The sequence below is a fragment of the Echinops telfairi genome, unplaced genomic scaffold, assembly GCF_000313985.2.
Source record: "Echinops telfairi isolate 266 unplaced genomic scaffold, ASM31398v2 ScPeMD7_7422;HRSCAF=8460, whole genome shotgun sequence".
Classification (NCBI taxonomy): Eukaryota; Metazoa; Chordata; class Mammalia; order Afrosoricida; family Tenrecidae; genus Echinops; species Echinops telfairi.
Window position 1 is genome coordinate 2,022,257 of NW_022111322.1, and position 14,003 is coordinate 2,036,259.

Here is a 14,003-nt window from a genome sequence, read left to right on the forward strand (position 1 = left end):
AGGAAGGTTGTGGGTTTCATTGTTGTTCTACTGAACCCTAAGTGACTCATCTCCCCACTACCCCTCTGCAAGGTATGTCCAGTTGTCTACAGATGGGCATTGGGTCTCCATCACGCGCCACCCTCATTGACGAGGATATGATTTTTCTCCCTGCCTTTGGTGTTTGGTCAGTATTTTCAATAGCGCTATAATCGTCATTGTTTTATGGATATCTGGATCTATCAAATTATGGATAAACATGCATATCTATGCCCAGAAAATTTCAACAATCGTGGTTGATTCTAATCGTCTTTGCTACAATTTGCATCGCTCTAATAAACATATTTAAGGGGCTCTGGTGGCACAATGATGACTGCTAAACAAAAGGTCAGTGGTTCAAGTCCACCCGAAGCTCCACAGGAGACAAGCCTGGTGATCTACTTGTGGGACAGTTTTACTCCGTCCTATAGAGTCACAATAGGTCAGAATGGACTGTCACACGATCAAACCAATGACTATCCCTGGTTTTATATTTCCTTCTGATAAGCTGTTCTCTTGAGATTGCATCCTGGGAGTGGAAAAATAGAGCCAATGGATACATCTTAACAGTCTTTATTGCTTCCTTCACCATCATAAATTTGCTTTATTTGTATTATTAAGTGTGGTCTGACATGAAGACTATTGGCATTTAGTGATGTGTCTCACTCTCACTACCTTCAAGTTCATTCTGACTTCCGGCAACCTTATGAGACAGGGTAGAACTGTCCTGTGAGTTTCCGAGATTATAACTTCTTACAGGAGTAGAAAGCCCCATTTGTCTCCTGCTGAACTGCTGGTGTCGAACTGCTGACTTTTCAGATTCCAGCCCACAGCACAATCACTATGCCATGAAAACCACGTAACAACAACTCAAGATAACGCTAACATTTGTAGAAATGGAAATTGAGATATGAGGTAAAATAAACGAAGCTTTATGAAAAGTTTAGGTAACTTCAGTACCAGGTATGCAAAAGCTAGCATAATTATCTAATGAGGTTGAATTTGGGGCTTAACTTATTTTATTTTAAAAACTTTAAATGTTAAAGCACTTTCAATTCAATTACAACTACTAATGCAGGAGGGCATTTCTTAGTTATTATGTTTTTATATGAAATGCTCATGCTATTTTTATTTTCCTATTAAGTTGAATTATTTCTTTAAAGAGCATAGATATTAATATTTTCTCATAATTTATGTAAATAGATTTTGGCCTGGTTTCTGTTTATCTTATCTTTAAATGTTTAAAAATTTCTTCCCAAATTATTCCTTTGTGATAACCTATTGATCCCAATGCTTCACAGTTGCTGTCTTCAGTCCTCCTTGTAGCCGGTAACCCATTGCATTCATCATGGTGTTTTATGTCTAACTATTGATTCTGCCTGGAATTTATTTTAATGTATGATACAAACTATTGTTTTTATTTCAATTTTAAATTAAATTTTGTAATTGAAATTTTTTCCTGGCACATAGAGATGATGTTTAGATCCACGGCAGCCATTTTTGGACAATGAGTCAACCATGAGAATGGGAAGTTAGGATTAAGGCTCTCAAGACGGACTAGTAGGCGTCTGAAAATACTGGTGTAGTCAAGTAGCTCTCGCAATAGAGATAGACTTCTTTTATACAACTCAATGGGTTAATCATATTAAAAAGAGGTGTTCAATCAGCACCATGATCAATTTCAGAACAGTTTCTTCTTTCTTGTATTCACTATTAGCTCCTCATTTTTCCCAATCTCCCCTGCCATACATAAATGTAAGAAACTATTAATCCCATTACTGTATCTATAGATTTACCTGGAGTTCATATACAGAAAAACATATCAAAGAACAAACAAAAACACCAACAATGATAACAAAACAAAGCACAGGAAAACTCAATGGATTTTGCTTGGGAGACACTGAGTTCATGTACTAGAGGTGGTGGAACAGCTTGGAGGGGATGACAGTAATGGTTGTACAACACAAAGAGTATCATCAATGGCACTGAGTCATACATGTAGAAGTTGTTGAATTGGTGAATGTTTTGTTGTGTATATTTTTGCCAAACTGGGAAAAAAAATTACATAAATAACAATGAGTATGGGGAAAAAGAAACTGTTCTAAAATTGGTTGTGGTAAAGATTCTACTACTCTTCCTGATATGGTTGAACTATTGAATTGTACAATATGCTGATGAAGTGCCAAAAACATTATTTTAACTTAATGGAAAGGAAAGCAGAAATATTCAAAATGAAAATAAATTTAAAGTGGGTTAAAAGGGAAAATAAATGATAAGGTGTTAAATTTTAACTTAACTACATCTGCATTAATCTACTTTGCAACATACTCTGTCTGATAGTTAGGCTACGCACACCCCTGGTCAGAAGGAATTCAGCAGAGGCCTAATCCATGTGGGGACCCTGCAAACAGATTTTGGGCTTTTACTTTCGTCTATAACCTTCTGCAAACTGGGTGCTTGGAATTTAAGCTCTAATACCATCCCCTCCTCTGGCCTTGGATTTTATTATTTACGACCCTTGAATCACACAGGCTGGTATGCTTCTTCCTTGTGAATTTATTTGATGTCTCATTTAGATGGCTGCCTGTTTTAAGACATGCCTTCAAGACCCTAGATATTATTTTTTCTGATAGTTGGGCACCAAATAGCTTCTTAATCACACTTTGCAATGGCACCCATATCTGCAGTGCTCTCTTCATGAGAGCAAGTAATGAGTAGGGCCACAGGAAAAGGACTTCTTGGTAGCTGGTTTAGTGACCCATATGTCTTCAATGGGCACTGACTCGCCTAGGTAGGGTTGCTAGCTAAAATAGATAAACGGTGAACATCTCAACTATTGTATGAAACAAATACTAAAAATATTCTTCTCTTCATCTGAAATTCAAATTCAACTGCATTTCCTGTGTTTTTATTTACTAAATCAGACCAATCTAAATCTGTGCAACTCATTAAAAGTATAGACTTCCAGGTCACCTCCATGCCCATCCAAGATTCCAATTCCATTTGTATGGAGTAGGACCCTGTGGTGTGTGGAAAACACTAAGAACAAATCCTTATGAGCCTCATCCTGGAAGTCACCCTTCAACCCAACACTAGAAGTGTTATAGAGAGACCAGCAATGCCCATGAAGAACAGACTTATCAGAACAACCGATCACACAAGAGCAAAGGGCCAGCCTGGACCCAATGTGCACAGTTGAGAAGGTGTCAGGAAAGAATGACAACCTGGTACGGGAAACCAAGGAGGGAGTGGGAGAATGCTGCTATTGAGGGGATTGTAGCTAACAGCACGAAATAAAATCTGTATGAATTGTTAAGTGGGCCAAGAAAGTGATCTGCAAGTCGTCCCTCAAGTTGCAGTAAAAAAGTAATAAGGAAGCAAATAAGGAACTAAGAATATAGTAAAAGAGCACAGTCAAGGATAATTATAAAAGAATATAAATGCGTATTTTTCTTGACTTATTTAAAAAGCAATTACATTAAAAAAGTATGTCAATGTTTCTCTGATTTATATGACACTTGGAAAGCTTGGGTTCCTCTGGGATGTGAATTCCGACCATCTGGGTGTATTTGTCATTAGACTTACTTGCTGGTTGTACTATTTTGACTTTTCACTTGTAGACATTCACCTGTAAGCCAATGAATCACTTGAAATACAGCAGCCTTCCCATTAAACTGAGAAATTCTTTTTTTTTTAACCTGAATTCTTAAAGAGAGCCACATTTTCTTGTATATACACTTCAAAATGTATTGTAATATGATATAACACAGAATATTTTAGATGACAGATACATCTATTTCTACTATCATAAACAACTAGGAATACAAAGAACCTTTCTGTTCTATAACAATTAACCCTGGAAAGTACATATACTCTCTTTGGTCTCACAAAACAATAGGAGAAATTTTCAAAGACTCTCTTTATAGAACATAAACACACAAACTACAAAATAAAATTCGATAGAGAAGATCTTTGCCAATAACAATGAGGCCAGGGAAAGTGGTCAGGGGACTAGGTTCTCTTGACCAAGGCACACAGCTTGGGCAAGGATGTCCTGGGTCCTGAGGAAGTTAAGTAGACAAGGCCGAAAATATCGGGTCCCGATCGGGAGCAAGAGATCCAAAGTGGGATATCAACCACTAGTAAGTAAGAAGATTAAAAGCAAGCATGATCTCTTAGGTAAACATAACTAAACCCAGAAGAAAGAACGTCGCATGAGTGGTCACCAACTTAAGGGCCCAGCAACAGATCAGGAAGCCTTGGGATTGGGGAGGCTGGAACTGTGAGATGCAATACAGAGTAGCTATGTATGAAATGTTTAGTGTTGTGCATGAAAAAAGGCCACACAGAGATAAGCATAAACCAATACATTTTAGGCATACATGACTTGCAGCCCAGACGGCACAGGGGCTAAGGGCTCCCTTGCTAACTGAAAGGTCTGCATAGCCCACCCATCAGTCCCTCTTCGGAGAAAGTCAACTTCCATAAAGTTTTCAAAAATCAAGCTTGTTACTGTTGAATCCAACTCGCAGTGATCCTACAGGACGAAGTAGAATTGTCCCCTATGGTTCCCAAGGCTGCGAGCCTTTACAGAGCCAATGGTCTCATCTCTCTCCCGAGGGACAGCTGGTGGGTCAATACCAGCTTTTGAGTAGCAGCTCAAAGCATAGCCCACTGCGTCACCAGGGCTCACCATCAAACTTCCAGGCTCAGAAACCCTAAGGGCAATTCTATTCCATCCTATAGAGGTGCTATCAACTCAACAGCATGGAGTTGGGTTCCGTGTGGTATACAAGTACATGTTTTACAACTAAAATAAAAATGTCCGAGAATTTCAGGATGTTGGTTCCTCTGGGTGGGTGAACACGTAGGTAAGTAGGACCAATGGAGGTTACACTACCCAAGGAGTGCCATCCACATAGAAGCCTATGCTGCCACACAATAGCTCTGGAGGCAAGCTATGATCATTGACAATGATTAAGTTTTGAGAGCAGGTGGTAGGTTCAGTTAATATTAAGTTTTATTAACATAAATTGAAAATGAAGAAATGGTATGCATGGGCCAAAGTTGAAAATGTGTTATGAGTCTGAATCAACTTGATGGAAGTTGGGTTTTTTTCTTTTTTTTACTATTATTAAAGGCAATGGTGTCTATTTAAAACACGCACATAGCACCCCTACCCAGTTCTGTAGACCAAACCATTGATTCTGTAGACCAAAGCAGGTTCCATCTGACTGTGTTGGCCAAACCCACTGGATCCCTCCTGCCAGTACCCTCCGCCTCACTTTCCTCCCATAACTCTGCCTTCCCCTTAGCGCTAGCTCCATAAACAAACTTGGTTCTCCCTGGCCTTTGACCCCTTGCCAATGGCATCAGTCACTGTAGCTCTTTGCAGGGCCCAACCAATCCCTTGACTGTCAACATAAATGCTGCCATCTCTGAGAGCCTACCCCTGGCCATCCAGGCAAACCCGTTTCCTCTCTGGGTCTCTGTCAGCACCCTGCTCTTTCCCTTCATTGCAGCATACGATTTAAAACCAGATATTTACTCGTGTGCATGTTTCTGCTTTCTTGACTAGCCTGTAAGCATTTTGAGACGAAGGACCATGCAAGTTTCAATTGACTGCCACAGACCCATGGCCTAGCACAGTTTAACACGTGTTTACATATGTTGGATGGGTGAACTGTATTTTGATAAACCTAAAAATTCAAGGAATTGGCCAACACCTAGAGACTTGGGTCGTATTCTCTATGGTGATTTTGAAAGCAGATCTTCTTGGCCCCCCCACTTTGGAGCTCAGACTGCTTCTACACCAGCAGTTCTCAATTTGTGGGCCGCGACCCCATTGGGGGTCAAATGACCCTTTCACAGGGGTCGCCCGATTCATAACAGTATCAAAATGACAGTTATGAAGTAGCAACAAAAATAATTTTCTGATGGGGGGGGCACCACAACTTGAGGAACTGTGTTAAAGGGTTGCCCAATAGGAAGGTTGAGAACCACGGTTCTAGTCACCTTTCAGCCTGTGTTGGCATCGGCTGTGAAACTCCATCACGCCCCCTCCTATGGCCATTTTTGAAGTGACTTTATTCGCAGAACCACAGGCTTCCTTGCCCCCATCTCTAGGCAGCAGTTACTCACCGACACGGCATGGATGCACTCGTAGTAGGAGGTGGTCCTCACACAAGTGACCGGAAGGACCCCTTTCATATCAGTGCATTTGTCCATCTCCGGTTTTGACGTGGTGCACCATTTCACAAGTTGGTCAGAGGTAGCCAGACAGAGCCCTAGCGGAGAGAGGCCAGAGGTGTAAGGGACCCGCTCCCTGTCCAGATGGGAAACAGCCCCCGCTCCTACCCCACTCCCACCTTCCTGAGGGTGCTCCCAGGGCTCCCATCCCAGGCGTCTGGTGCCACACACCCTGCAGAGGGCACAGGTCCCACCGCCGTGCATTCCGAGGCCTGGCCACAACGCAGGTAAACCAGCAGGGCAGGAACGGGGGTCAGAGAGATGGCGGCTTGCACCAAGGTTCCCAGCTGGTTTGCTGCCGCCACACCCGGCGCCCCGCGGGCTCCCGAGGAGCAACGGACCCCGACTGCCCTTACCCAGGACTCCGCAGGCCAGCAGGGCGCTGACGGTGAACTTCATCTTCCCGGTCTGCGGCGCGGCGAGCACAGAGGGGCCCAGCTTCTGTGCTGCCTCTCTCGGGCGCCCGCGCCCCTTTATATTCCGCCCCCGGGGTGGGTTGAGCACAATCTTTGACCTCGCCGTGTTTGTGCAGCCCGGTTACCCAATCGCCCCTCTCCCCCTCCCTCTTCCTTCTTCACCCCTGCTGACCAGCCCATTTCCTGAGCCCTGGGACAGCACCCCCACCCACCCCACCCTCTCCACGCGCCGCGGGGGGGTGGTGGTGGTGGTGGATTTATCCAAAAAATGCTGACTACAAGGGAAATCTATTCAACTCAATTCAAACCCGCTGTGCCAGGAATTCGGATGAAGCCCGCTGGGCGGCAGGGGCTCCTGTGTCCCTGAAGTCCGCGTGCCCTCGCTGGAGGGCTCCCCTTGCCCGGCCTTGTCTCAATCCACAAAGCTGAAACCCAGCCAGGAGCATTAATTGCCCGCGACCCCAGGGCGGACGAGGACCCGAGAATGACAGGCAAAGACCTTCCTGGGGGCATTATGTGGAAGAACAAGATTAGGCTCAAGGAATGAACTCCTTTCACTGCTCCTCGTGCCCCTGAAATCCTGTACCCCCACTCTCAATGGGCCCACCCTAGGAAGAGCTGCTTCCTTTCCCCTAACCCCGTTGGCCTGGAAACCTTCCTGGTCCACAGCTCTGGGCCAAACCCTTTGCTAGGCCAGGGGCCCAGAAGAGAGAGTTCTCCCCACAAGCCGCTCACTGCCGGCTGGTGAATCTGGCCAAGACACTGGGAGATTCAAAACAGGGTCTGAGCACAAAGAACAGCCCGGTGGAGGATTTGGCCTGTTCTCAAGCCCTGGACTTGCAGGTCTCCCCGCTGGCCAACTGGTTTCCCAAACAGGTTTGATGGCATGTCCCTGTTGGTAAAAATACCGAGCTTGTGACTCCTGTCTATGTTTTGTTTTGTTTTGTTGTTTACGGATATATTATGTGCATTTCAATCATGCGCAAGAGATAGAAATTAGTGGGAAAATGAGCTAAAGATATTTTTTAGTTAGGTCTCATCACGTGGGTTGCAACTCAGAGCCACCTTACCTATCACACTGCCCTGTCCTGCACCGTCCTCACCGTCGTTGCCAGCTTTGCACCCACTGTCTCGAGCCATCTGGTTGAAGGGGGTCTTTTGCACTGACTCTGCTGTGCCGAGGAGACCTGGCGCTGCAGTGCGTTCCAAATCTGGGTTGCTAACTTCACGAACGCCATTTTGACCTCACTTCCACTCGGAGGGAGAAGGATGAGGCTTTCCCTCCCCTACCTTTTCACAGACTTCCAGAAGGCCTGAGGTGCACTTCCACGGTGTCCCATAGACGGCTAGGAGTCGGAATACACTCCATGGGAAGAGGTTCGTTTTGTTTTTTGGGGTTTTTTCAACTTTACCAAGCATACTGTTATGATTCTCTAGGTATTGGTCTCTCAGGATAACATACATGTAAAGTGCGTGGACAAAGTCTCACGGGCCTCACTTCTAGGGAGAATTCTGGTTACACTTTCTCTAGGATGGACTGTTTGTTTGTCATTAATTCCTCTGGAAGGCCTGAAAACATCAATATTCTTCGCCACCTCCAAATCCAAATGCATCAGTTCTTCTCCAGGCTGCTTGCTTTGTTGTTCAGCTTGCATGATTGAAAATGTCATGGTGTAAGTCAGGCACCGTGCAGTCCTCCAGGGTACAGCTCTGCTCTTTAATATGCTAACGATGTCTTATGTGGTGGCAAAGTGGGTCAACTGGGAGGTCACTTACTGTCCAGTCAGCAGTTCAGACCCACCAGCTAAGCTACTTCGTGGGAGAAGACGAGACTCTGCGCCCATTGAGATTTCCAGCCTTGGAAACCCACGGGGGCAGTTCTACTCTGTCGAAAGGTTTACCGTGCGTTAGCGTCAACCTGATGGCAGTGAATTGTTTTGGTTTTGTGTGGCAAGTTTGTCCAGTGCAACGCGTCATTTGCTGCTCCCGTGAGTGTTGATTGGGGATCCAAATAAAATGAAATCCTGGCCGACTTCCACATTTCCACATTTACCGTGATGTTGATTGGTCTAGTTGTAAGGATTTGGGTTTTCTGTAGATTGAAGTATAATCCATATTGAAAGCTGTAGCCTTTTCTCTTCATCACCAAGTGCTTAAAGCCCTTTTTGCTTTCAGCAAGCAAGGTTGAGTCACCTGCACCTGGCAGGGTTTTTACAACACTGAGTTGTGGGGCAGTCCTGACACTGAGTTCTTAAGAAAGTCCAGCTCCTCAACTCGCTGTGCTTGCAGACGGAATAAGTATGGGGAAAGGAGACAGGCATGGCACACACCTTTTCTCATTTTAAACCCTTCAGAATCCCCTTATTCTCTCTGAATGATACCTCGTGGTCTACGTACAGGTTCCACATGAGTACAATGACGTGTTCTGGAATTCCCATTCTTCAAATGTCATAATTGTTATAATTCACACAGTTGAATCTGCACAGTTGATAAAACACAAGGAAATATCGTTCTGGTATCCTCTGTTCTCATCCAAGATTAATCGAATGTCAGCATTAGCATCCCTACTTCCATGTCTGCCTCTGAGTCCAGCTTCACTTTCTGGCAGCTCTCTGGCAATGCACTGCTGCAGCTGGCTCTGTATGTTCCTCAGCACAATTTTTACTTGCATGTGATGTTTGACAATTTCCACATTCTGTTGGGTTATTTTTGTTGGAATATGCACACCTATAGGTCTCTTCCAGTTAATTGACCAGGTAGCTATCTTCCAAGCTTCTTGGCATAGACTAGTGAGTACTTCCAGGACTGCATCAATTTTTTGTTTGTTTACTTGTTTGTTTAACATTTCCATTGGTATGCGGTCACTTTGTGCAGCCTTGTTTTCACCAGTGCCTCCAGTACGGCTCAGCCTTCTTCCTTCAGCACCATCCATTCTTGATTGTGTGCTCCCTCTGGAAATGGGTCAGCACCCACCCATTCTTTTTGGTGCAATGAGTCTGTGTACTCTTTCCATCATTTTTTTGGATGCCTTCTCCTTTGCTAAGTATTTCTCCCATAAAATCTTTCACTCGTTTGACCCAACGCTTAAGTTTGTTTTGTTTCTTCAATGAGTTCAACTTGAGAAATACTAAGCACGTTCTTCCCTATGTTGATATTTAAATGTGCTTTGCTTATTACGTCTGATTGGCCATGAATTAATACCTCGAGGAAAAAATATACACTAATGAAAACACAAGGAGCGTAGTGATAGATGTGGACCCATATTTCAAATAAACAAACAAACAAGCAAACTCTCTGCCCTTGAGAGGATTCCCACTCATAGCGACCCTCTAGGGAAGACAAGGTAAAGTAGACTCTGGGGGTTTCTGAACCTGTAACTCTTTACAGGAGCAGAAAGCCTCATCTTTCCTCTGAGGAACAGCTGGTGGTTTTGAACTATTGACCTTGCAGTTAGCAGCCTAATTCGTAGCTCATTATGCCACCAGGGCTCTTCTAGGGCTTTTGAAAATGTACTTTTCATCCAATTTGCCTAGATGGTCATCCTCATATTTGAGCTGACCACAGGCCGAAGAAAAGTATGATTTCTGGCATTTTATTTTTGGTCACTTGTGGCTGTGCTATCAAAATGATTCTCTAATTCTAGTTTCTTTGAAGGGACCTTTTTAGGATGTATCTGCATGTTATAAAGGATATTAAGTTAAAACCATGTTTTGCTTTATGATCTGCATATCCACTTAACTGGGCACACACCCTCCAGTAAAGGACAAGGATTGGTGCCTCAATGATGCTCTGCACCCTGCCTCCATCCCCAATCTCTCCATAGGAGACCCCCAAAACCTCTCGTCTGACCCACAAACTGGGGGTAGGGGAGACAGTGCCAATCCACATATGAAATATTGGTAAATGTTCATTTGTTAATCTCTTGCAGCACCCCAAGAGACGGCCTCCTGTACAAAAGAATAACACAGACCCTTCTTTAGAGACCACTGCTTGGGCAGGACTCTCTGTTTACAGTGGGGCCTTAAGAACCACACCTGCCTGTCCAGTGACATAGGGGTCAGCACACCCGCATCTTCCTGCCTGCTGCCCCCATGGGTTCCTTTTGCTTCAATCACAAGAAACCCAGTATGGGCTGGCTTATAGCTGCTATTGGTGCAGTTGGTCTTATAGGGCTTTGATTTTCATATTACAACCACCAGACTAAACCTGAGACATGCTAACTGACATGGACAAACAGATGGAGTCTGGGCTCCTACTTAACCCTACCCCAATTCAAGAACAGGTAGTTCTGATAACATGGCCCTACTCGATACTCACCTTCATGAAAGGATCACTCAAAATAAGGGTGCTGCGGGAAAGTGTGGTAAAGAAAGTAGATGGTGTCTGGCTATCAATCAGAATAGTGTCGGGGGGGATCTTACAGGCTTGTAATCAAACAAGCAGCCATCTCAGCAAGGAGTCAACTAAGTCCACAGGGAAGAAGCACACCCGTTGTGTGACCCAGAAATGATCCTTACAAATTTCGAATATGGGGAAGGGAACAGTATCAGAGCAAAAATTATGAACACCCAATTTGTAGAAGATTATGGAGGACGATAGGAGCCCAAAATTCATCTGCAGAGGATCTAGTTACAGACTAAGCTGCTGGCAAGTCTCCTCTAGCCACAGGCAAGGGTCTTGAACAGCCTTACTACCAAGCACAGACCATTGTAATCTTGATTATGCTGGAGCAAACTCCATATTTGGCCAATTGACCTCCCTATAGATCCGACCTGAATTTGTTCTGGGTGCAAGTATCTCTTACTTGTTCCATGACAAAAATTCCTTCCCTGGAACTGATGAGGATCTTTTCTTTCTTGCTCATTTTTTGCATTTCTATCTTTATATTATTATTTTTACCCTTACCACCTTAATTCTATTTTGTATTTTTATTGTTTCTGTTGGGTTTCTCAGTTTGTGAAGCACAGGAGGAATGGATGCACAGTGATAATAAGTGATACAAGGGTCTACAGGGGGTTTAGGAGCAGGGGGTGGGTGATAAGGAGGGAAAGGGAATTTCAGGAGTAACTACTGAAGGGTTACAGACCACTAGGACTGATTGTGATTGCACAACTCATTTTAAAGGGGTTTTAACCATGGGGTCATGGTCTAAAATGGATGTGGTAATGACTGTACAATTCATCTTGATATGATTGAACTATTGAATTGTATGTAAATTATATGCCAATGAAACGGTTGGGTGGTGGGGAGGCAGCAGGCACCCAGCATGGTGGCAGAAAGAGCACATCTCTGCTGTCAAGCTGCGGGGAGATGGAATCTTGATGTTGGCATAAAGATGGAGCCAGGGGATTCAGGGCAGCATGCTTCAGGTGATGCTTAGCCAGTGCCTTCTACTAGCTCCTCAGGGCGCCTTCCACCTTGGCCTGGATGTGGGTGGAGAGTTACCAAAAGTTGAGCTAATGCCACAAACACCGGAAGCTCAGTGGAGGGAATTCAATAGGCAGATGGACGATGGTTCTGTCTCTGTGACTCCCCCTAACTTCCCATAAGGAACCTTTCCTGAAACAGCTTCTCCAGGGGCAGGTCCACAGCTCCTCTGATCCCCTCAGCAGTGAGGAGCCACCTCTGGCCGGGCTGCACTCTCTCCCGGCCAGCATACCACATGCCCTGCCCTCAGCTCACTCTCTGACTCCAAGATACAGGGTAAGTCAAAGCAGCCCTGCTCCCAGGGCCCCCGTGCAAACAGGGACCTGTTACTCCACACAAAAAGGCCTCCAAATGACGCATCTCTGTGGTCAGAGAACGGCTGCAGACAGTTCTCTCAGTAACACACTTGTCTTAGTCTCGTCACTTTGCCTTCAAAAACATCCCAGTCAGCACCGTGGTGATTGAGAGGATCTGCTGGGCCCGTTAAGCTCAAGACAGATGGGTCAGCTCAGAAGGCAATGGCAACAGTTTTTTGGGTTGTAAGGGGGTAAACTTGGTAGATTTTCTTAAAGGACATAGGATCGTTAAGGGGGCTTATTATGAAGAAGTTGTAAAAAGTTAAAAACTACATTGCCGAGAAAAGGGCGAGGAAGCGTGTGCTGAGAAATGGTTTTCCATCTCAGCAAGGCACCTGCTCACTCTTCACATAGCAAGGCTGTCCGACAGCAATGCTGTTGGGAAACCTCATCCTACCCAGCCCGGACTTCTTTCCTCTTCAGAGTTTGTTTTGTTCCCCAAACTCTGAAAACCTTGACCAGGAACATGTCATCCCCATTGTGCCACCAGGGGTCCTAGGCTAAGATGGGTCAGTGCCCCTGTTTATCAGAGGTGGACACTACAGTAAACCGACTGGTCCTCACTCGCCCAGCTCTGGGATCTGAACACACATCGCTTGGCTTCCAGCCTTCGCTAGATCCCAGCTGCCCCATCGATAATGATCTTCTCTTTATTTATTCAGAAATGGAGAAGCGGAAAGGAAGAGAGAGAGAAGTTAAGAGTACTGCTACTTGAAGATTAACCAGTCATGGCCCGAATTGTCCATCATACACAGAATTAAACTTAAATTTCAGCCACAGGGCTAATCGCCTGTAAAAAGAGCTGCAATCGTGTGTACGTGCAGAGGGGCTGGTGAACCTGACCAGAAGGGATAGGCAAGAAGGCAGTGGCCCTCTGGACCAATATTTGTTATTTCCAAATGTCCAATTTACAAAGAAGCAGAGCAAACAAAGAGCATCTGTCTGCTTGAAGCAGCCCCTTCTGGGTCTCCGCTCCCCTCCTCCCACACAGTGCCCTTTGGCTCACACCAGAGCCTTCTTCGCTGAACTCGGATCTGGGTCCGCAGGAGGAGGCAAGCAGACAGCCTCAGAGCTGAAGTGCCGAAAGCCAGATACCTGAAGGCCTGCTGGCTGAGGGGGAATATGGCCAGATAGGTGGGAGCCAAGGGCAGGGTCCTTTTATGGAACTTGCCAGGCCATTTGAAATGCCACATGATACCCAGGACACCCCCACGGCCTGTCTATTCCATCCCTCAGGAATTCACAGTAATGCAATCTTCTCAAGGGTCCCATTGTCCTCCCAAGGAAATGCATGAGGCCTCAGAAAACTTTACCGCGACTTTCACCAAATATTTGAGAAGAAATAGCACCAGTCCCACACAAGATCTTCCAGGTAATCGATAATGAAGGAATACCCCAGCCGTTTTCTCGAGGCCGGTATATATAGATATAGATATATTTAAACATTTTATTAGGGGCTCATACAACTGTTATTGCAATCCATACACACATCAATTGTGTAAAGCGCATTTGTACATCATTCTCAAAACATTTTCTC

The 14,003-nt window shown here is 44.9% G+C and overlaps 1 protein-coding gene and 1 pseudogene across 1 annotated transcript in view; one reads left to right on the forward strand and one right to left on the reverse strand.

Moving 5' to 3' along the window:
• LOC101641900 (serotransferrin) overlaps positions 1-6,731 on the reverse strand; it is a 29,416-nt gene extending 22,685 nt beyond the window's left edge. Inside the window, exons 1-2 of the mRNA XM_045297816.1 lie at positions 6,624-6,731; positions 6,160-6,305 (exon numbers count right to left, since the gene is read on the reverse strand). Of these exons, the coding sequence (XP_045153751.1) occupies positions 6,160-6,305; positions 6,624-6,666 (189 nt within the window). The 5' untranslated portion in view covers positions 6,667-6,731. The remainder of the gene's footprint in view (positions 1-6,159; positions 6,306-6,623) is intronic.
• A 7,117-nt stretch (positions 6,732-13,848) lies between these two features.
• The window catches only part of LOC101642212, a 1,852-nt pseudogene continuing 1,697 nt past the window's right edge, over positions 13,849-14,003 (forward strand).